Source organism: Toxotes jaculatrix, chromosome 14 (genome assembly GCF_017976425.1).
Source record: "Toxotes jaculatrix isolate fToxJac2 chromosome 14, fToxJac2.pri, whole genome shotgun sequence".
Lineage (NCBI taxonomy): Eukaryota > Metazoa > Chordata > Actinopteri > Toxotidae > Toxotes > Toxotes jaculatrix.
The window spans coordinates 21,295,943-21,319,573 of NC_054407.1; the positions used below are offsets into that span (position 1 = coordinate 21,295,943).

The 23,631-nt window shown below is 39.7% G+C and overlaps 1 protein-coding gene across 1 annotated transcript; it reads right to left on the reverse strand.

Moving 5' to 3' along the window:
• Window positions 1–1,747: 1,747 nt before the first annotated feature.
• LOC121193781 lies at window positions 1,748–23,107 on the reverse strand. The gene is made up of 49 exons (XM_041056246.1): window positions 22,906–23,107; window positions 19,445–19,497; window positions 19,261–19,287; window positions 19,014–19,082; window positions 18,294–18,344; window positions 17,745–17,825; window positions 17,362–17,421; window positions 17,206–17,271; window positions 17,044–17,109; window positions 16,853–16,930; window positions 16,695–16,745; window positions 15,821–15,925; window positions 15,456–15,521; window positions 15,301–15,366; window positions 15,040–15,108; window positions 14,784–14,849; window positions 14,530–14,601; window positions 14,280–14,342; window positions 14,093–14,164; window positions 13,406–13,477; window positions 13,139–13,210; window positions 12,688–12,744; window positions 12,487–12,540; window positions 11,360–11,428; window positions 10,978–11,049; window positions 10,169–10,234; window positions 9,988–10,059; window positions 9,363–9,422; window positions 9,202–9,276; window positions 9,033–9,098; window positions 8,883–8,951; window positions 8,724–8,786; window positions 8,473–8,538; window positions 7,616–7,687; window positions 7,463–7,528; window positions 7,150–7,215; window positions 6,963–7,034; window positions 6,798–6,872; window positions 6,584–6,646; window positions 6,129–6,200; window positions 5,969–6,028; window positions 5,667–5,738; window positions 5,420–5,482; window positions 5,165–5,227; window positions 4,938–5,012; window positions 4,819–4,858; window positions 4,546–4,597; window positions 4,046–4,460; window positions 1,748–3,724 (listed from the first exon to the last, which is right to left on the reverse strand). The coding sequence occupies exons 1-49, from the start codon at window positions 23,105–23,107 to the stop codon at window positions 1,979–1,981; spliced, it is 5,388 nt and encodes a 1,795-aa protein (XP_040912180.1). The 3' UTR covers window positions 1,748–1,978.
• Window positions 23,108–23,631: the final 524 nt, after the last annotated feature.

Below are 23,631 nucleotides of genomic sequence, written 5' to 3' on the forward strand. Positions count from 1 at the left end.
CAAAAAAAGATAAAAAGTGTTTTAAAACAAACAGAAAATATTCTTACTTTATTATTTATGTGAAAACAGACTGTGATGTCAAATCAGTTATGTTTACAACATAACTGGCAAGTAAAAAGTATTCCTCAAAACTGTTCTTCAGTACAGTAGCTGAATATATGTATTTCCACTACAGTGAGTCATTATATAAAATCTGAAACTTGTTGTGTTACAAGGATATTTTACTAATTGACAGCAGTAGTTTAATACACTCCAGGTTCAGCTCTCTACTACTCCCTTGTGGTGATCAGCTATTATAACCCAGAACACCACAGTAAATCTGTAAGTCTGATATGCATTTTCAAAGTCCTAAAAAAAAAAAAAAAAAAAAAAAAAAAAAAGAGCCTGTTCTTTTTGTTCTTATGTTTCAGTTTGGCACAAAATAATTAGCCTTACTTCAAATACAAAAAGCTTATGTACTTTTATGATGAAAACAGTGAATGAATAAGTGGGGTTTAAAATTCAAAGGCATAACAGCATCCTCTTTCAATAACTAATAATTTATTTGTTCAATAAGAAACCAGCACCGTAGAAAAGCGTTTACCCATATAAAAAAAAAAAAACATACAGTGGAGATATGAAACATCAGTGGTGAAAACAGACAAAAGACAAAGGGAACCATTGCACAATATTCCAGAAACATGAGGAAGTGGTCACGACTGAGAGCAGAGACATGAGGGAGGTGACGCCAGGTTAAAGTGCACTTATTGAACATCTGTCTGCAACAGGTGATTTAAAAAAACAAAACAAAACAATGATCAGATTATTTCATTACAGAAACTAAGTTTTTGTAGTGTCTGAAATATCACGACTGCATGAAAAGACTTTTCCTCCTGAGTGTTCACAGTCACACCAGCTTTTTTTAGTGGAACAAAAACACTGGTCCAAAAAGTGACATGGTTACACACAGTGTCTCTAAAGAAAGACACGATACAGGCTTAAACAGTTTCCCCCTGAAGCACCGCCAATATAAAGTAACAAGTTACACCATGCATCAGAAATATAAGTCAAGGTTTTAAATATGTATTTTAAAGGTGTTAACTCTGGCACAACATTAGTAAATCATTATTATGAGGTATAAACAAAAAACTAGCAGCCTCTATGCTGTATTTTACATCATTTCCAGTCAGATTTTGTAAGAAATCTGTTTTTTTTTTCTTTACAGATTCTGTAGCAAAAGGTATTTTATGCAAAGCAACTAGAGCTTCAGCTTTCAGTAGTGAAAAGAAGACAGATGTTCTCCTTCTTCGACAGATTTGAAAATGGCTGGCTGGTGAAAAATTTTAGAATATTTACAGTTACTAGAAGTGTATAAAACTCTATGTGTAGAGGCTTTAAATTTATCCCCCTTTTCAATAAAACCAGGGAACGTTGGCTGCTTCTCAGCAACATGTTCATGGCACAAATGACATTTGTAACACAAAGTTATAACATCACATGATTAAGCTGATAACGTCGCAGATGCCACAGACTGCAGCTGTGCAGGATCAGTCAAATAACTTAAATCTCATGAAAAGACAAAAACCAATAATTTGTTTGACCAGTTTTGCCTGTTAAAAACGCCTCAGAGTCCCAGAGAGGACGTGTTGCTTCATCACCATAAACATATGAAGGACCAGGTTACTATGATAATCACAGAACATGTTTACATGCATTGTAGTAACCTGGTATCTGATTTTTTATTTATTATAGAATAAATATTTTTCCACTCAATTTAACACAAGATTCTAGAAATGGGCCAAAATTTCTCACTGAATCCTGAGTCTTTGTTTTTGCTTCTTCTCGTAATATCCACTGAAGGTGGCGGTAGCTTAATAAACTCCTGAAACGATTTCACACACACACGGCCCTGTGAGAGGCGAATTAACACATTGTTGATTTTGGTTTTTCCATGTAATTTGGTCACAATAAAGAAAACATAGAATAACATCCATTAAAATTAAATATACAGCCCGTCTTCCAGCAGAGCGTTGGATCGAGATCTTCTGCGGTGTTCATGCTCTCTGTCACTTCCTTTCCTATCTCTGTCCCTCCTCCAACTCTCTCCATCCTCTCTCCTCTTCCTCCTCTCCTCCCCTTCCTCACCTCCTGCTCTCTCAAACTGCCCTCTCGCGCTCTCAACTCGGCTCCCTCGTTTCTCGTCTGGCGGGGCCGTCCCTCTCCTGTAGTGACTCCTCGGTGAGTCTGATTCCTCCCTGCCGCTCGCCCACCCTCTTTCCCTCCTCGTCGCAGTTTCATGACTTCGATGCGACTCTTTCCTCACATCATTTTTCCCATGATCTTCTTGTTTCGCCCCTCCCCCTTTACTTTCTCTCTTCTCTTCCCTACTTTTTGTCATCTCAGCTCTCCAGTCTTTTACTCCTCTCTCCTCCTCAGTCCTACTCCCCCTCTCTGTCCTGTCACTTTCTTTTCTAGCGAGTCTCTCCACATCTCTGCTGCTGCTTCCTCTCTCCTTATCAGTCTCTCTTATCTCATGTTTACTCCCCCTTTTGCTGTCGTGGTCACCTCTGCTGCTATGCCTCCTCGTACTCCCACTTTCGTCCTCTTTCTCTTTTTTCCCTGTTTTCCACTCAGGCTTTATCCCCATTTCATCCCCTCTGCTGCTCTTGCTTCTTTGACTTTCTCTCTCTGCTTTGACCCTATCTGAACTCGGCTTCCCGCTCCTGTCCTCTTGTTTTAAATTACCTGATTTGCTCTCAACTTCACTCTGTTCTTTTACATCCACCTTTCTCTGTTTTTCATCCATCTTTTTATTTGTACCAGTGTCTTCTTCTGCCTTGTCTTGCTTGTTGTCGTATTTCTCTTTTCCAGCTGTTATTCTGTTCTCAGTTTCTTTGTCCTTTTTGCTTCCTTTCTGAGATTGTTCCTTTAAAGCTTCATCTTTATCTGATTTGCCAGTTTTCTCATTTTTCTGCTCTTTGTCCTCATCAGGTATTTTCACTAATTTGGATTCAATTTTGCTTCCTTCTTTCCCTTTGTCCTTCTTACCTTCCTTCTTTCCCTTTTTCTTTGCACCACCTTCCTCTGTTTCTTCTTCTTCCTCCTCCTCATCCTTTTTCTCTGGATCTCTTTTCTCCGTCACACTCTTCTCCTCCTTCATACTTTTCAGACCTCCCTTCTCAATCTCTTTACTCTTCTTCTGCTCTTCCTCAAACTTCTTGTCCAGTTTCTCCTCCAGGAGGTCCAGCTCCTGCTCCAGCTCAGCCAGCTTCTTTGGATCCGACTCCAAATCGTCTTCAACCTCGACCTCCACCTCCTCAATCTCCTCGTACTCCTCCACCTCGATGCCGTCCATGGTTTTCTGCAGCTGCGTCTTTACCTTGTTCAGCTCCAGGAGACCATCTTGAAGGTCTTTACAAACATCCCTGATCTTGCTGGCAAATTTGGTTTTGGCACCTTTGCGGAGCTCGTGGGAATCTTTGGCGAGGAAGAAAACATCCAGAGCCAGGAAGAGGGCCGACATGACCCCCGTGGTGACGCTGATGGCCTGGGCAGCTTTGGCGGCACCGCCTGCAGCGCCCAGAACCTGCACAGTGCTGATGAGTTTGTCAGTGTTGATCATCAGGGCTTTCCCAGCGCGGCCGCCCTCCTTCATCACATGTTTAATGTTGTGGTTCAGAGCCTTTTTGGCAGCACTCTGAGAATATTTCTCAAAGTCCCACTCCTGCAGAGTGTCCATACCTTCCTACAAGAGGCACAGAGATAAGAACAGAGGGTAAACACTGCCGGTAACAATGGCAGTTTAGGTTGGATTATACCTCAAGATCTCACAAGTGATTTTCCTAAGAAACCAGAGAATTTCAGGAAACTGAAATCCCAGTAATTCAACCCATGTATTTCTATTCTATTTAACATTCATTAGTTCTGAAATGATTTGTTGATTGAGAGAACACTTGTCAGCTACATATAATTTATCAAGCATTTTTGCATTACAATTTCTCAGCCCTCGACCCGTATGATGGCACCAGCCGAGAAAGACAAATCGAAATTTCGAACATTTCCTCACCTGCACGAACTCCAGGCACTCCCTGATGTCTTTGATCTCCTCCTGGTAGCCCTGGATCATCTTCTCCACCTTCTTTCTGTCCATGTTAGAGTGAACCGTGTCTGTGATGTTAGCCGTTGCTGATGTGATGCTGCCTGCGGTGGCCACACTGATCCCCACTGCCGTGACAATAATAGAGGCACCAAAAGTGAAAGGCGCCAGAATGAGCCCTGTGATTGTAGCCACGCTGCCCGCGACACTGGCCACCCCTCCGCCCACAGCAGCCGTCACTGTTTTCTTGTGGAATTGATCCGCGGCGTCAGCCAGAGCCAAAAGCTCCAGGATGTGATGCTGTAAGGACGCGCCCCGCTGGTTGAAAAGACGCACAAAGAGACGAGCTGCCATGTAGACACGGTCAGCTGCCTGCTCCATAGCCCTGGAGAGAGAGAGGCGAGAGCAGCAAGCATGAGATAAAAGTCAAGACTGGCAATTTCCTTCACAAAGAAGGAAACTCTGCTTACATTTCTTCTTCGTCCGCCTGGAAATTGGATGTCTCGTTCCACTCCGTCCAACCTGGACACCCACAGCAGAAATAATACATAGAACAGAGTTTTTTTTTTAGTTATTAGTGCTGATTTCTTTTATCTGTTATGTTGTTTACATTGCATTGAGCTTGTGGATGCAGGCAGTGATTTGCACACTTTCCCTTAGTGGTGAAATACAATACACAAATCTAAACACACAAAAAAAGATGCTAACCTTTACAAATGAAAGCAAAACACTATTACACCAACCTTTCACCGTGTTCCACCACTCCATCAGTTCATCGCTTTCCTGAAAACACAGACATTTGTCCACTTATTTTCTTGCACAAATGGAGTAAAAAATCGTTTACATAAACACTAAAACAAACCTCCTCAGACTCAAGAGGGTTGTCTTCAGTTGGGTAAGCTGCCATCTCTACAGGCTGAACCTCCACTGTGCTCTCCTGGAAAATAAAAACAACAATAAATCTCTTAACCTTTTTTTATCCGTCTGTCACACTATCACCCAAGAAAGGTTAGGGTTTTTGAGTTTTTTTTGTGAACCCCACTAAAACATTTTTTCTGTATATCTACTTTATAATATCCTAATGTTCACCTGCGCTGGGCTCAGCTCCTGCAGCTCCACGGTCTCCTCAACGATGGGCATCTTATCTGAAGCCTGTGCAGGAAATAAAAGAACGATTAATGTCATTGACTCAGTAACAAGCTCATCTGAGAACTTCAAGTTTTCAATCAATCAATCAAAAAGAAAAAAAAGTTCAACATGTTTATACTCATGTCTGTATGTTTAAATTTCAGATCTCTAACACTAACACTAAAGAAGAGGAGCAGGGTGTAAAAATCAACATACCTGTGATGATAAATTAAGCTTGGGTATTTTGGGAAGAGTTTTCTTGACTCGGAAAGACACAACCTGAGGAAATCCAAAATGAACAAATAAATTAAAGTTCATATCAGTTGGAAAAGATCTCAAAGACCAAATCTCACAGCTCAAACCAGAGAAGAAAGTAAGAAAATGTGTATGTGTATATCCCTCCGTTATTAAATGCATCTGTTAAAATACTGTCAGGATGTTTTGTTTTTGTAAAACAACTCACTCGTCTTTTCTTCTTGATCGTCCTCCTGCGCCTCAGCCCACCTCCTTCTGGTGCCTCCATGTCTTCGCTTTCCTGCAGCGGGAGGAAGAAACATTTGTTGAACACCTGAACAGAAACGTGGAGGCGATCCAGGAGTTTACAGTGATCATCTAATTTGCTCACACTGCAACTCTTACTGCATCTCTTATAATCATTAGCATTATAAACTGATCTCAAACGCACAGACTGGAAATTCATCTACAACAAAAACTGTTCCTGGCACACAACTTGATAAATACATCTGTGTGTTGATAACATCGCACCTGTTGATCCACAGGTTTGGGCGTCCTCCTGAACATCCCTGTGAACCCTCCTTTTTTCTCCTGTTAAAATATAAAACACAAAGCACTTATACAAGTCACAGAGAGACAAAAAAAACAAAAAACAAATGGTGTTCACACAATCACACACTACAAGACTCACCTTTGTAGTGTTTCCAGTTTCAGAAAGATTATCGTTACTGCCAGACAAATCACCAAGTGCAGACAGATCCTCCTTTAAAAAAAAAAAAAAAAAAAAAAGTTTGTATTTTCATTTATTATCACTGACCTGGAAAACATCTCACAACTGGGCAGCGAAGTATGCCACAGGGTCAAAAATCTGATCTTTAAATTTGAACATAAAACAGAAAACACTGATGCTGAAAACCTAGTTTAAATGTCTGGAGAAAAGAAGCCTCTGCACATTTAGGTCTAGTGCGCTGAGATTCATTTGCCTTTATGAAGCCATGTGTTCTTTGTGTGGTCAGCCTCTGAAAAGTATTCAAATGTTTGCAGGCAACACACATGACAGTTCACTGACACTGTTACTCTACAGTATCAATGTTGCTCTACTGTTTGCAAAGTGCATCCACAGACTTTTTCTGAAGCAGCTCTCACCTCGGCAGCGTCCGCGAGATTGTCCCAGCTGGTGGACAGCTCCTTTGTGTCACTGAGTGGATCCTGGAAAACAGTTTGTCGTCTATCATGTTTGGTGAAGGTTGTTTTGGGAAGAATTTTATCGCAATAAGATTGACTTGATTGACTCATTGTCATTTTACAGACAACTATATCAACACAAAACCCCAAAAAACAAATCAGTTTATTTAGTCACCTTAGTAGTGACCGAGCGTGGAGCCAGTTTGGGAGATTTTTTGAAGATTCCTGCAAGTCCTCCTGCTGTCTTCTCCTGAAACATATCAAACATTCACACGTTAATAATCAATAATCAGCATCAGGACAGAGAGACAGGCTGAGACTGATCGTCAGACGTTTGCACCTTTGATGTGTTTGCTTCTAACAGGTTTTCCAAGCTGCCAGATAACTGCTTATCCTCGCCTGTGTTTGATTCCTGAATACACACAACAGAAAACAAAAACATTAAAAAAAAAAAAAAACAACACAAATACAAAGAACAGTCAATGGTGCAATATAATGTAAACTTTATGTAAAGCTTGTTACTGCACCTCATCTGTTGTCCCCTCCGCTGGTTTTTGAGTTTTCTTAAACATCCCGCTGAAAATACTTTTCTCCTTAAAACAGACACATTTACATGTAAATATATGTGTACATATGTTTGTATGTGTGTATGTATGTGTATAGTCATATAAATATGATGTATGAAATGATAAAAGTATGTTCACGATGTATCAGAAAGAAACAAACACAAACTTGTTTTCTGTGTTCTCTGCTTCAGTGTATTAAAATAAATATTTAGTAATATTTTAAAGTGCTGACATCCCTGATTTGGTTCCAAACCAACACTTTTGGACACAGTACCTTGGTGTTAGTGTTTTCTGACAGACTGTCATTGCTTGCTGACAGATCCCTCTGCTCGTCTTTGTCCTGAAAAACAACAAAGTCGGACGCTAAGAAAATATTTGCTTCAGTCGCCACCGACGATGACAAACTTAAAACTAGTCGTGCACTCGCCTCTGCAGCTGCCTCATCTCCAGACGCTTTAGGTGTTTTCTTGAGAAGTCCACTGAACAGTCCACCTTTCTCCTGACATGCAAAGAGGCAGATGCGTGGATGAATTAATGCGCCCATGAAAAGACTCAATATGACAACAAAGAAATGCAAAGCAACTACGAAGAGACACGCACAAAAGTAAAAAACCACAGAGACGCCAAACCACCACAAAGTGATGCAAAACAACCAAAAAGACGAGCTCTTGCTCTCATGCAGGAGGATTTGAGAGACTTTTACACTGACTCATAATCCATCCATGTGGAGATGAGAAAAGTTTTGAACCAGAGATAAAAAGTCTTCCCCTGGGACAATACAGTCATTTACAGAGTTCAGTTTTGGAAATCTGCTTGATGATCTTCTCTTAAATGGCTGCAGGGAGTGTAAAAGTACACTTCAAAGACCAAACATGACTGACAACCATATTTCAAAGCACGCTGTTGATTTGTTTTCTCCCTTTCAGGCAGCCAGGCCGCCTCATGTGTGTCAGATTATTGTCGTGTGTTTGAGCAGGAACAGTTTTAAATGCTTCCTCAGCGGTAACTTCAAAGACACCCCAGAGGACAGCTGCCAAAAAGCAATGCACTGACAAGTTAAGCCACCAGGAAATGGAATCTAAATGCTAAAGCTAAATGTAATAATGTACATTTAATACAGTCCAAATAATCAAAAACCCAGGTAATCCTGGGAAGTGTGAAAACGCTTCTGTTATTCAGACTCAGTGAAAGACGGAGATGAAGAAGAGTTTTTGACAGATGAGTTATTATTGTTTGTGACAGAGGACATCTACGTGAAGCCATACGCACAGGACGGACACTGACCTCGTCAAACAGGTTTTCGATGCTGGCCGATCTTTTGAATATGCCAGCCAGGCCTCCTTTTTTCTCCTAAAACACAAGCTTCAGTTAGTTAGTCAAATAATTTTAGTCCTTTAGTGCTGTTTAAAAAAAATGTGCCTGAACGGTTATATACTGTATATTCCAACTTTTTTTTTTTAATGTGAAAAACAAAAAAAAACAAAAAAAAAACTAAACAAAATAAAAGAGTTGTTTTCTTTTTAAGATGGAGTCACCTTCGGAACAATCAGATTCTCACAGCTACCCGATAGCAGATTTTCACTGTTCACCTCCTGCTCCTGAATTCAAACCAGAAACGAGCAAATATCAACATCCACTTCATCTCCCACAGGATGGGCAGCAGATTTTAATAATGTCTGGTTCAATCACTGTACCTTTTCTGCTGCAGCGCCCTCTGCTGGTTTCTGTGGCTTCTTAAACATGTTGCTGAAGATATTTTTCTCCTAAAAATAACATGGTGTCAGTGAACGTTCCCTCTGACGACATACCTACATGTTTGTGTTGTGTTGTGTTGTACAGCTCACCTTGGCCGTGTTATTCTCAGGCAGGTCATCGCTGCTGGCTGGCACCTCGTTCTGAGCCTCTGTGTCCTGAAACAGAGAAATGGATACGGCGTGAAATGGGTGAAAATGCATGGAGGCTTATTATAACTGTTTACTGAACAGACAGGAACAGACAGGAACATTTATTCACCGGTGACTCTGTCCTTTCCCCTGATGCTTTGGGAGTCTTTTTGAGGAGTCCACTGAACAGTCCTGCACCTTTCTCCTGATGGAAAGAAACAAAAAAAATGCTTTAGGATGAAACCGGACCAGTGAACAGTGAACGAACAGCATGGATTTAAAATCTCTGACCTGTTTGTTCTCCGATAAATTTTCAGTACTGGCTGAGAACTTGTTATCCAGACCCTCATCCTGTAAAACAAACAAACAAAATGTATTAACAAATTTCGTCCTCTGACATGTCAGCACATTAAAATATTACAGAGAATTTGAGCAATATCTTACAATTAGTCAACTCTGGCTCAAAAAAAATGTATTCATAATTGCAATTATTCATAGTTTCTACAAGAATTAATCAGTTTAAATGGTAGAAACAATAATATCCAACTATTGAGTGCAGTGTTTGGTGAGGAAAACAGGGATACTGTTCAAACATACACAACTTTAACAGTGCCTTTAAAAGAAAGTGAAGTGAGTGAATCTACACCAAAAACTAATCACTTACACATTGTTACTCCTAATTTCCCACAAAATTAGAACGGAAGTTTCAGATATCTCAAAAAAAAAACAAAAAAAAAAAAAACATAATGTCTTTGGTGGAGGTCGTGAGGCTTTACAGTTTAAATGTTATCATAGAAGTCTTACAAGCATCCTTCAAGTGATGACAAGTGCAACACAATAAAGACACACAAGTTAAGAGCTGGATTTCATTAAAGTGAAAAAAGGTCCATGTTTTGAAAAGGACTCCTTCGGTCACCTCCTCAGGTTGAGCAGCTTCTGTCGGTTTGGGTGACTTTTTGAATATTCCACTAAATATTCCTCCTTTTTCCTGAAACACACATTAAAAGCATCATCACTCGCTCTTAAAGGAGAAAGAAACGGGACAGTTTTGAAATGATGCTGTTAAAAATAAAAGGGAAACAAAAAGAAAAGCTCACCTTTGTGTTGTTCTCAGACGGATCTTCACTGCTCGCTGACAGTTCATCGTCTAGCACCTGTTTTTCCTGAGAAACAGTTAAAAATGAATTACAGCTTGTTGCACATCAGAGATCTACAATCTAAATGCAGAGCAGCTGAGGAGACTCTGGTCTTTTACAGTTAATGCCTCAGGTCAAGAACTGTTTTCATTCAACAGTGTTTTATAACAAAAGATTTGGCGCCCTCGTCTGAAACATGGGCCACATCACTCTTTTATAAAATATTAAATTCTCAGGTGGAAAAAGAGCAGATACACATTTGCTCATAACAAATCCTGTTTTTGGGCACGAGACGAGCAGCAAAACATAACTGCACTGTTTCAGTTGGATCCAAGCCTGGTACTCTTCCCTCTGTCATCCCTCTCTCCCTCCATCTGCTGTCTGTATCAACAACTACTGCTGCTACTGTCTATCACAATGCAAAGCATGTCTACTGTTCAGACCAGTCACAAAAAGTTCTTTATGTTGGCTCTGACATTCAAACCAGCAACCTTCTAGTCACAAGTCTACCGTCTAACATCTTTGGCAACATGCAACTTTCAAAAAAAAAACAAACCAAAAAAAAACAAACCAAAAAAAAAACAAACCAAAAAAAAACAAAACAAAAAAAAAAAAAAAAAAACATACCAAAAAAAAACAAAACAAAACAAAAAAAAAAAAAACATACCAAAAAAAAAACAAACAAAAAAAAAACAAAAAAAAAACACAGATCTAATGTTTTTTAAAAAAGTGATGAACAGGACCAGAAAACAAAAGGAGACACTCCTTACCTCCTCTGTGGGAGGACTGTCTGAGAGTGTGGTCGACTTCTTGAACATCCCACTGAACACACCTCCCTTCTCCTGAAAGGAAAATTATTTAGTTTTTTTTTTTGTTTTACATCTATGTCCTAGATACAAAACACAAAAAAAACACAATCAATACAGAACAGATAAACGAAGAATTTTTGTAAATGCTATAATAGCTTCTGGGGGTTTTGTGCACAGTTTCCATTTCTAAAAATGCTATTAACTTTACATTTCATTTCAAAGTAATGAGATCTAATCCAGGTTTTACTTCTGTTTATTTCTGCCTTGTAGCTCTGCTTTGAAGTTAGAACAAAGGAACTTTTGAGATGTCGAGTGTTTCTTTTTTTTTAATGACCAAACCGACCTTAGTGCTGGCAGCCTCAGAGAGACTGTCACTGCTGCCTGAAAGATCTTTCTGTGTCGACAGATTCTCCTGAAACAAGAGGCAAAACTATCAGAAAACAAAGAGGAGCTTTCACAGTGTCATGTTTTATCTTCTGCTCTTCCTGGATCACAGTTTTTTAACACACTGGTGGACATACAAGGAACACGTGTCGTACTGGCTGTGCTTCCATTTAGTCATGCACACGTTCATGCAGCAGCAAGGGCAGGGAAACAGGGTTAAACGGGGAGCAGGCGGCATATGACAGGGAGGGTCTGACGCTGAATCTCTATCAGCTGACAGTCACACAGTAGAAGGTGATGAAGACGTTGCGGTAAACTTCTATTTCATCTTTTTACTGCTTGTGTTTGAGTGTTGGCAAAGACATGACAGAATATTTTTATTAGGATTCAGTTTAGTGACGTGTGTGAAAAAGGGTTTTTATTGGACTGTGCTGTTTACGAGCCCGTTGGTGCACGTGGCGTTTTGTTTACGAGACAAACAGAGCCGTTTATTCCTTTTTTTTTTGAACTTCTAGAACAAGTACAGTCACAGTCATTTTGGGGCTCCTGGGCTGTTGCCTCCTTTGCCTGTAGCTGTAGGCTGAAAATCCAGCCTTGCTAAGATATGCTGTCATGTGACTGACATGATGAGACACTGATCACATGACAAATTGTATACAAGGAAACGGACTCAGACACCATCCTGATGGAGGCAAGATATTGGTGAATAAAGTTTAATGAGACAAGTTGTGCGACATGTTTTAACATTAATAAAGTTATTCTCCTGCTTGATGAGAAAGGAAACCATTTCAACAAGCCACTTCTTAAAAGGAAGGTAGATTTCCATTCTCTCAAAGTAACCATACAAAACATTAAAGCCTGCTGGTTCTCAGGAAATGTTGCTCTGTTGTGGGCCAAATTCAAATGGAATGAAAAACACATCCAACAGGCACAAACCGGCTCCGTGCCAGTTTGGTTTATGGAGCGCTCCCTGTGTCAGGAGCACAAAAGAGCTGCTGTTTTTGTTTTTGGATTTGGTTTGGATAGTGTTCACAGTCTGTTCAGAGTGTCTACACAGAAACAACAGGTGTGTTTCAGAAACAGTACCTCTCTGGTTGTTTTGGTCTTTTTGAGGAGCCCACTGAACAAACCACCTTTCTCCTACAGAGAGAAGAGAGAAAAATTCTTGGGAACCTTCTCTTCCACCTACACAGCATCAGCTACTTGAACTCAGACATGTTTTCACGTCCGTCACGGTGATTCATGCAGTTTCAGTGGGCGTGTGTCAGTTCTGACATGAAGACTCACCTTGTTCTCTGATAGGCTGTCGGTGCTGGCAGAGAGTTCACCAGACAACTCTGCGCCCTAAACGCAACAAAAAAAAAATGTGTTCAACCTGTGTGAACATGAACACTGAGTGCACTCACATGCTGACATGAGACCGGTTGCAGAAACAAAACTGGTGGAGGCAGGAATTCAGGAATATGTTTACATGTGTCGCAATAACCTCATCACTGCACAACTAGCGTTTCCAAGCAGCTGATCGGTAATTTAGGGACATTTTTGAATCCAAGGAGGTTATGTTTTCACTCCTGTCTTTTTACTGGTTTGTTTAATTGTTAGCAGGATTATACAAAAAGTACTGAACCCATTTACACAGAACTTTGTGGAGGGATGGGGAAGCTGGTGTGAATCATTTACTATGAATTAGAATTTTTTTTCTCTGAAGTCTGGTGTTTGCTGTTTGTAAATATATTACCTCCTCCAGCCGTGGCCTCTCTGACAGTTTGGGAGATTTCTTGAACATCCCACTGAAAACGTTTCCTTTCTCCTGAAGAAAAAAGTCAAACAGTATGTGTTGGTTTATAGAACTTATTTCATTGCCTCAGGTTAAATAACACAGGTTAGGTTATAATATTGCATGCAGAAGAGGAAGATGCAAAGACCTTATTAAAAAGCTAGTGATAGGAAGTCCTTCTCAGTTTGTTAAAAAAAAAAAAAAATCTGAACTCTAAACATCTCTTACTTTAGTGTTGTTGCTCTTCTCACTCAGACTCTCGTTGCTGGCTGCCAGCTCGTTCTGCAGCAACTCTTTATCCTGAAACACAAGTAGAAACACAAACAGCGAAGTCAAATATGACAGAAGGTTCATCAACAAGTCCCCATGTTTGTTAAGTCAACTAAATCAGAAGGTGGACATGTTCAGAAATGTTGTTGATGCATAGCACTTCACAAGTTCAGTTTTCACTCCTGTGATAAACTAACAAAAGCACCACAAACATTTCTAATGATGTCTAAAGGTAAATAAATATGAAGGACAACAAAAGTGTAATTGTAGCCAGGAACACAGACTGACCAGTGCCTGGACCTTCAGGCACAGGTGTCTTTATACTACAATCACCTGAGGCACATTCACTGCGCTCAGGTGATCTCCATTCCACTAATTGTGAGATTACTGGCACCAATTGTCTGGACCTCTGTTGAATTCACTTTTAAGGGAGTGAATATTTATGCAATCACTTATTTTACATGATAGATTTTTAATTAATTGACAATACTTCTGTTAAATAAATAAATAAAAATAAATCTGTTTTGACATTAAAGAGTTTTTTTATTTTTTTGGTAAATTCCTGTCAAAAAAAGTCAAATTATACTTTTTTTTTTTTTAAATCAGTTGTTATGAATGTTAAAATTTCAGTTGCTCACACATTACCTGCCCGGGTGCCCCCTCTCTAGGAAGTTTTGGAGACTTGCGGAGAATCCCGTTGAAAAATCCTCCTTTTTCCTGGTGACGTCAGACCAATTAATTCACACACTGTTAGCGGTTGTTGCATAATAACAATAATGATAATGTTGCATCATAATCCTGTCACTTCGCAGATGAATGCCTCTGAGCTCACCTTCGAGTTTTCAGACAGATTATCGTTACTGCCTGACAGATCATCGTGCAGAGACTGTTGGTCCTGAAACACATAACAACCAAGTTCAATGTGATTATCAGGCCACAGGGTTAAACTAATGATGTGACCTCACTGGCTTTGTTTGTTTGGGGAGTTGCGTAATAAATCTGTCAACTTATGTCATAGCACATAAACTGGCATGGTTCAGCAGTTGTTGTTTTTTTGTTTTTGTTTTTCTCGTCTTCATCACCTCGTCGGTCTGAGCAGCATCTGTTGGTTTGGGAGACTTCCTGAACATCCCGCTGAATATTCCTCCTTTTTCCTAAAACAGACAGAAGAACAGTTCACACATGATCCGTTATGGTACATTTATTCACATCAAGGTCAGGTTGATGACATGCATTTGTTTTGTTTTTTTCCTGTAAGTCTATGTGTACACTGTAAATAAAGAGAGCTTTATCTCTGCTGCTCTCACAGCAGTTACTGTGACTCAGAGCCGCTCACCTTGTTGCTGTTTTCAGACAGACTGTCGCTGCTGGCCGACAGCTCACTGTGAGCGCTCAGATCCTCCTGAAACATCAGAGTAATATATTGGAAAAGATGACAAAACTATAGATCCAAATTCCTGCTTCTGTCTGAAGTTGTTAGACAGAGCCAGGCGAGCTGTAGTTACCAAAATGTCAAACTATTTTAACTATTAACTATTTTAACATTTTAGATTTGTATTTTTAGAAGCAGAAAGTCGTTTTTGCCAGCTCACCTGTGCAGGTGTCTCATCTGCTGGCTTGTTGGATTTCTTGAGGATGCTGGAGAAGAAGCCTCCCTTTTCCTGTGTTTTTAAAGAGAAAGGTGCAAAACTTGATGAAGAACAATTTCTAATTTTAGTTGCGTGTATTTCAAACGGAAGCCAATTTCATATAAAAACTTAGAGCTTTTCTAACTGAAAATGTAAAGCACTGTGTAGTTTCTGTTTGTAAAGAGCTATAAGTTTGCCTGCTTGCTGAAGACACTAAAGACTAACATGGGGCTGTGCAGAGGTTTTCTCGTCTTGTCCTCCATCTTCTGAATCACTGTCCGCTCTGCTGACCTGGAAATGAACACAAAACAACGAGTTAGCTGGCTGGAAAAGATCAAAACTGGACGTTCAGATTAAAACATCCGAAGAGATGATGTTACCGTCAGCGCAGGAGACAACTCTTTGGGTGTTTTCCGGAACATCCCAGCCAGCAGACCTCCTTTGTCCTGAGGAAATGTGGAGAAAAAAAAAAATCACCAGTGAGTTTACCTCTGAAAATAACAAGCTGCTATTTATTGTGCAATGAAAAGAAGTTTACTTGGAAGTTTTCGTTTGAGCGTTTTTAATTAGAAAATTAGATTAATCAATTAGATTTTCAAAAGAATGAATTTCCACTTTGCTGTTCTGTCACTTATGCACCAAAACAGGGATTCAACAATGATTTAGTTTGTTTGGAAAAGCGGAAGCAGAACTGGCTTGTTACCACGAGCAGTCACAGATTTCAATGCTGCTGTTGATCTCTTACCTGTTTGGGTTCTGCATTTTTGCCTTGCTCATTTTTTTCTGTGGATTGTTCCTTTTCTGAGACGCCTTCCTCTGTGCTGGGAACTGGACTTGGATCTCTGCTGGCCTGAGAGACGGGTCAACATAACCATTGTGAATTTTTAAATGAACACAACTTGACAATAGAAGACACTTAACATTTAACCTATGTGCTTAAAATGGCATGTAATTTACATCTCAAACTGTCTCCAGGATTAAAAAGGATCCTCCTCTAACCTTTCACCGCTCTGATTATACCTACAGCTGCTTAACAAATGCAACAGATTAAACAACATTAACATGCATGGAAAGTTAGGAGAGAGAGTGGGAGGAAGATTGCAGCCTCGCTGCTAGATGCCATTAAGTTCTATACAATGGTCTTTTAAAATGAAGACAGGATTTTGAGGCATGAATGAAAACCTAATAATGCACCACTGTGAAAGTTTGAGCTGACAGTGACATAACCTTTTCTACTTTTTTTTCATTGGCCATTTATGCCTGTTTTAGTGAGTCGACAGGGGAAAGATGACAGGAGGTGAGGGCAGAGACCACCCACAGCACACCGACGGTCAGAAAAGCCAAAAAGTAAACACTAAAAATCTAAAAAACAAAAAATATTTTTATAAAAATCCAGAAGATAAAAGTTATATTGTAAGACGTGAAAGTTTTAACAACTTTGAAAAAAAAGATTAAACATTTTAATATGTTTAAAATCAAATCAATCCAAAGAAGAATAAACAAACAAAAACCAGTGCAGTCACCACCACCACCATGAAAACAACTGCACTCTGAGTCAAAGTGAACAAAGAGGCTCCACCACCAGCACAAAGCTGCAAACCAGACCTGGTGCTTCGTACCTTTGGTGACGACTTGAATTGCAAACCTTTCATTACTCCCTTCAGACCGCCCTGTCAACCACAGTCACATGTCACAAACCAGCTGATGATGTCAGCGCACGTGAACACACACACATGAACATGAACACGCATGCACATAGACACACATGTACACCCACCGGTTTGCTGCCAGGAGCCTGTTTTGCCTGGACGTTACCAGTTTCTTCCTCTACGCCGCAGTCGTCAAACACATAACTCTGAGACAGAAATCAGACAAACACTGATTCAAAAACAGCTGATTCACAATCACGAATCAAATTCTGCTTTACGTATCTACTATGTGAAAAACAGCTGCAGGTGAACTGCTTACAGTGAACGTGGGCATCTTCTCTTTTTGGCTCCGGCGAAACATTCCAGTCAGGACCGACGGATTACTCTACAACAAAGCATGTGTAAATAAAGAGGAAGACATTGTATATGCTGTTGATAGATTTAGTCGGAACTGGAAGCCAAATACTTCCAGCTGTGGTACCTGTTTGAAATCGGCCTCATCTTTGGGAACTTCAGCAGCTTCTGGTTGATCATTTTCTCTGGAGCTCTGAGGAGGAAGAGGAAGGAGGTCGACTCTGCCTTTTATAAAAACAAGAAAGGAGGAACGTGGTATTTTGGTGTTTTTGTACTTGCTTACCTCTGTGTCCTCAGTCTGTACCCTCCTCCGCTGGCTGTATCTGCTGGTTGCATTCAGTTCCTGCACAGAAAAAAAAGACACTCATGCAAAAAGCCCAGGTGGGAACAATAACAATAGATATGTGAAACAGGAAAGAACACGAAACACGAAACCTTGAGTAGCCCAGGCTGATTCTTTACTGTAAACTGTAACTGTAAACACTAAACTCCAGCCTCCAGGCATCAATGATTCCCTTTAAGTTCAATTAAAAAATAATTTTCACAACACTCTTGTCTTGAAACTTGGATTTAACCCTTAGAAACTCTTCCTGTGTCGAAGCTGAGCTGATGTCTAACTGCATCGCTGGCTGTTGTGTGTTAACTGAGTATTTGGGTGTACTGTACCTCGTCTGTGGGTCTGGGTGGAACCACAGGAGTTTCAGATGACTTCTTCTTTGTCTCTCCCTGTTTTAAGTTTCTATTTGTCTGACACAGACGGAAAGAAGTGGTAATACACTTTTTTTTTGCATAATAATCCACACAAGGTATAAAAGTAAACAAATGCAGAGTATTAGTTAAAATCAATATGAAAGACACATTAAATAAATATATTGATGTTTTAATACAACACCCTCTGCACCCTCTGTGGGATGCAAGCCACTCACATCTTCAAATAATCTTTCACAAGAGGCTACAGATCTTATATATTTTTTACTTTTCTATTTTTGTCCAAGGTAAAGCAAAAACATGACATGCATCTTTCCCACTAAGCCACCCTTTATTCTGTTTGTTCTGAAATAAAGAAATATCTGGTTGTCTTTAAAATGAGCTCAGATAAGTCTCACATGCAGCCTCAATGTGTCTCTGTCTCTTTATGAGTCATAGCATTTAATAAAACTTAAAAAAAAAACCAAAGCAATTAAAACTATAATAATAAACAAATGCAGTAAATACCTCATTGTTTGCTGCTGTTCTTTTCATTCTGTATTGTGTATGAGTCAGTTCCTGGGCAGAAAAACAAAACTCTGTTTTAAAAAGTTGAGTCTAACTGCAAATCAAACTTAATTTTCTAAAGTGGTCAGTTGTTCTTATTTCCTCTCCATCTACTGAGTGACTATTTAGTGAAAATGTATGAAAAATGCTTAGAGAAAACAACGGGGAGAACATGTTGTTTTCTTGGTAAGGTTCAGTGAAAAGATTTCTGCCTGCACACTGACTCCAAACCACAAAATTATCTATTTAAGCAGATAATGTTCAGATTCCAGTTTGTCAGGTTAAAACCAGTAAGTTCGTGAAGGCCTGTGTTTGTTCTGATATTATTATACTGAAGCTGCCAGTGGCTAATAACATAAATCAGCTTGAATTAACATTCAATATACTTAAAAAAAAAAAAAAAAAGAGTGAGTGGAAAAAAGAATGGAAACTACAACCCTGACTTAAATGGTACCAGATGTTTAAGGCACGTTGGCTCACCACATCTGCTCAGAGGAAGGTAAAATCTGGGATACATGAGGAAAATATATGAACAAAGACCAATTTCCGAAAATTACATTTACGCTTGGCCTTCAGAGAATCACCACCGCTGTGTGAAAGATCACTAGTGCATGCTATGGTGCAGTTAGACCTTCTGTGCACGTAAACCGAAGAGGAAAACATTGTTCGTGCTGGACTTACAGTGTCTGTAGGTCGTGGAGGCACCACAGGAGTTGGTTTCTCCAGGCTCTCTGGGTCCTTTCGCTTAATCTGTAAAGATCATTTCAGATTTCATTATTTACAGTGTTTTTACAGTGTATAGCCTTGAAGCAACATCCTTAGGTACATGATGACCTGTGATATGACCTCACATTCACTTCAGCAAACATGCAAACATATTATTAAGTTTGTCAGGCAGCCAACCAAAGGTCTGGGTTTATTACAGTACCTCAGCAGGCTTTGGAGGAGGTTTAGGCTGCAAACACAGAAGAAAACACAAGACACTGTGAGACCTGAGTGTTCACTGTGTTACGAAAAATGAAACAGCATTGTGTGTATGTTATTTTGGAGGTTGTTTGTAGACTGTACACTATCAGTGGACTGTTTTCTGTGTTAGCGAAAGAAGTTCTCACCGGCTTTGGTCTGTTTTTGACTTCTGGCTTCATCATACACGCCTCCATCCTGCCTGTTAAAAACAACAAAGAGAGATGAAATTGTTAAATATGACCAATTATGTTAGTGCTGGTTTGAGACTGGAGCATCATCAGCTTTAAATGCCTCTTTAAATGCCTGCTGGGGAGCAGCTGGTGGTAAGAAACCAGCTTCCACTGATGTACTGAGCACTGTTCTTCACAGCAGACAGAGGGGAAAAAAACACAGGTGTAAACAATAACATTAATTACAGCTGCATTTACTTAGGTGTGTGCCACTTCCAGGGCCCAATGATGCAAAGTCCTAATGCTACTTTAAATACTAACAGTATGCAGGTTATGTTAAATACAAATTGAAGAAAAGAAAAAGAGGTTGATAGCATATGGTTTTGTTTTGTTTTTAATATAAGTATTAACTCTACGTACGTACAGTTTATACAAAGAGGAAACACTGTGCTAACAACAGAGAAGGCAATATGTTTTTCCCAAAGATTTAGTACTTGTGTTTCATCTTCCAAGACGTTTCTCAAGCTCAAACTGGCTCACCACAATCTGCAATCTGTTTTAAAGTTTTGCAGCTGTGACCAGTTCCTCTGTCCGCTTTGTCTTCATCAGACTTCAAACTGTGCATCAGACTTCAAACCTGCCTGGAAATGAGTATTTAGAGTAGAATTTAGAATAGAATTAGTGGCACAGCTCTGGAAATGTACGAGCTGGTTTACTGGGACACCAAAATGGAGCAGAGCCCTTGCTAAAGTTCGTTAATGACATTAGTTAACACCTGTACGTTTCCTACTATGCCAGGTCCATAGACTGTATAAAACATGGACGTAGCTCCCGTGACGTCACCCACTGGTTTCGGGAGTCGGTTTTGTGACCAAACCATGGGCATTTGAGCTGCGCCATCTTGGATTTTAGTGGGAGTGTACTTTCCATATTTGGCGGAGAGGCGGTTACTCTACGGGTCAGTCGCGGTCAGCCGGCCGACAACCCGGCCACTTAGCTCGGAGCAATATTTAATAGTTACCGGCTTTCACCGCTGCCTCCATCCACTATCCACTTACAGTTACAGCAGCACACAAACAACAGCAGCCGCTAACTGACGGAGCTGCTCCGTCCATGAAATGTCGGAAAAATGAGACGAAATAAAGTTGTAGCCTAGTATTCCCGCAATAAACGGACTCTGAGAGCACGGAACACACCGCAACAGCGTTCCTAACATTAGCTTCTCCGGTCCTCTATCTGTATCAGCAGCGACCATAAATCGGCAATTAAGTCATAAGCCAGCGGCAAAATATGCTAATACATGCTAATTAGCGCAAACATCCAGGTAAAATAGTGAGAAATTTACTTACCGAAAAAACTGCAACACAAACTCCTTCGACGGTCGGTTAGTACAGTCTACACTACAACATGCCCTATAGTCACAAAAACCTATCCGAACATTGGCAAACAAACACGGACACTACAGCCCCTGTCAACCTCTGGAGGTAGCCGCCTAGCCCAGCCGATGCTTTAGCAAAGAGCTAACTGCCAGTGCCTGTCTATGGGGCTGTCGTTCAACGTAAGCACGCCCCAGTTTATGGAAGAATTTTAAGCCTAAATTACACTAAAACAGTTGTGGTACAAAAAAATTCGATTCAATTGAACTATAAACTAAATAAGTCCCAGGCCTGTCACTGATCTGTTATTAGATATATTTATTATTTTACATGCAAGTAAATAAATACATACATACTCAATCCAGATTTTTAAAAATCAAATAATTTTAAGATTATCCTAGTCTTCTATGATAGTACACTGAATATCTTTGACTTCTGGACAATGGGTTAGCCAATACAAGACATAATAAGTGAGAAGATAATCATTAGTTGTAATGCTGCAACTAATGATCATTTTCCTTATCAATGAATCTACCAATTATAGTCTTGATTAATTGTTCAGTTTATAAAACAACAGTGAAAAGGTGAAAAATGTATATCACATTATCCTACAGCATGAGGTGATGTCATTAAACATTTCAGATCCTGGAGCCTTCACATTTTTGGCATTTTTGCTTGAAACATGACTTTAAGCAATTCATTTTAGTCTTTATCTGCAAACTACTACCAGCCATATGCAGTACAATCAAAAGTAATGCAATTCAGTGAAGCACAAAATGATGACTCTTTAGTATAAAAAGCTCAAAAACTATAGAGATGCAATACTTGAATATTACTTGGGAGTTTTGAGTTTTTACACCTCTGTTCATGGAAGCTAACACAGCCTCAACTCATCAAACCAAGTGTCACTACAGCAGTAGAAGTCTTAAGTGTTTCTACAGGAAGAAATATGTCTGTCCAAGGGGTCACTTTGAGTTTCAGCATGAAACATTTGGAGAAGTACAGCTATAGACATTTCCTAAATCTGCAGCCTGGTGTGCTGAAGCCAGCTTAAGTCAAAGCCAAAAGTCAAAGCGGCATTTAAATGGACGGTGTATTATAAATAATATTTTTTTTTAAAAACGCCTCTGAAGACGAAAAAACTAAATCACTTTAGTGTCAGACGGTTTCACCTACCGAAGGTTTGGAGACGCTTTGGAGACCAAAACAATTTCCGGCTCCTTCACTGACACGACATTCCCAGGAGTTTTTAAAACTTCACCACACCCACACACAACATCTGCACAGACGAGGCGTTCAAGAGCTCTTCAAAAACTCAGAAATCCCATATCTTCGACACCCTCAGTAACAAGTGCTTTTGCATTGTTTTGGTTGTGTACAAGTTGTAAGTTTATTTACATCTCAGTGCCATGAGAAAACGGACTTTTCCTATATGTCATCTCCACATTAATAATAATTACAAATTTATCATTTTTCACACATAGTTTAACAGCATTTATTTTGTAAAAATACTGTTCATATTTTTTACAACAAATAAAATAAAACCATTTGAAATATGTCAAACTACACAGGAGCACTGCCTTTGCAATGTGGTTTTAAAGAAACAGTGCAAAACAATATTATTACAAAATAAGGAAAGAAAGAAAATATGTGCTAAAATGTCAATTAGGTGGTAACTGGATCATGCAATATTATTTACTGAGCCAACATAAAATGCAAAACAATAATATGCACATCATTGTCAGCATCAGTCGCTCGTGCAGCTTCCACCCTCTTCACCTTAACACCTCAACAGCTTATATGTGCTCCACCTGTCTGTCTCATGTTCACATGATTCTCAGGTGTATTTATCTCCACGTTAGGTAATCAAAATATTTCCGACACCACCCAAAGGCAACAAGTCGAACAAGGCATCTTAAAGCCAAACACGCCCTGAGCGATTCTGTGCCACAAAACCTCACAGTGGAATTATCTCTGACATAATAAGGAGACATCAGACGATCTCAATCCACAAATCTCCATCAGATAATTGTTCCTAGGATCAAAAGTCCCATATCTCACCTGGTGTTTGCAGTCGGAGAGGATGCAACAGCTGAAACCTTTGTCTCCTTTCTGGCTTCGTGGTGACGGTGGATTCACCTGGGAGTGGGGCGTGGCCAGTTTCAAGTCCACCTGTGTCTGTGGGAGTGAAAGACCGTGTTTCCCGGCCTCTCGCTCCCAGCTGGGGAGACTGACTCATCAGTTTCACAAGTGTCAGCAACATGCGAAGAAAATCCAAATGTAATGGAAGCTCTTCCAAAAATAGAAAACAAAAAATGCCGCGATCATCTTGGCAGGAGTCCAAGTATTCACATATCAAGAGTGAAATCATAAGAGTGAAGGGTGGAAATTCACTGGCTGTAGGTTTTGATTTTGTGATACGTGAGAGATAAGATATACATGTACAAATACAAATACATGTACGTTAAAAACTGTGAAAGAAAAAAAAATCATTGTACCTCTTATATTAACAACATTAGGTCCTATTCAAATCCTTTAATATTATAATAATTCTTAGTCTGATGTACTCATCAGCAAGATTTTCTGCGACGGAAGAACTTTGCAATAATGACCAAAAACAATTCAATTTAAAGAGCGACAGGGTGTGTACTCCAGGGTGTGGACAGCACACTGTGACATCATATTGTGTAAAAAATATTATTAGCCTTCAAAAAAACTTCAGTGTAATTTGTGTGCAATGTGTAGATCAAATATTAAAAACTAATATGACAAAAATTTTAAGGGGCA

Excerpts from the sequence above, each read along its gene's own strand:
- LOC121193781 (XM_041056246.1), bottom strand. The coding sequence starts at position 23,107 with ATGTTGCTGACACTTGTGAAACTGATGAGTCAGTCTCCCCAGCTGGGA. Across the intron at positions 7,035-7,149 it reads CGGAGGGGACAACAGATGAG|GAATCAAACACAGGCGAGGA; the intron begins GTGCAGTAACAA and ends GTGTGTATTCAG. Across the intron at positions 6,647-6,797 it reads CACGCTCGGTCACTACTAAG|GATCCACTCAGTGACACAAA; the intron begins GTGACTAAATAA and ends ACTGTTTTCCAG.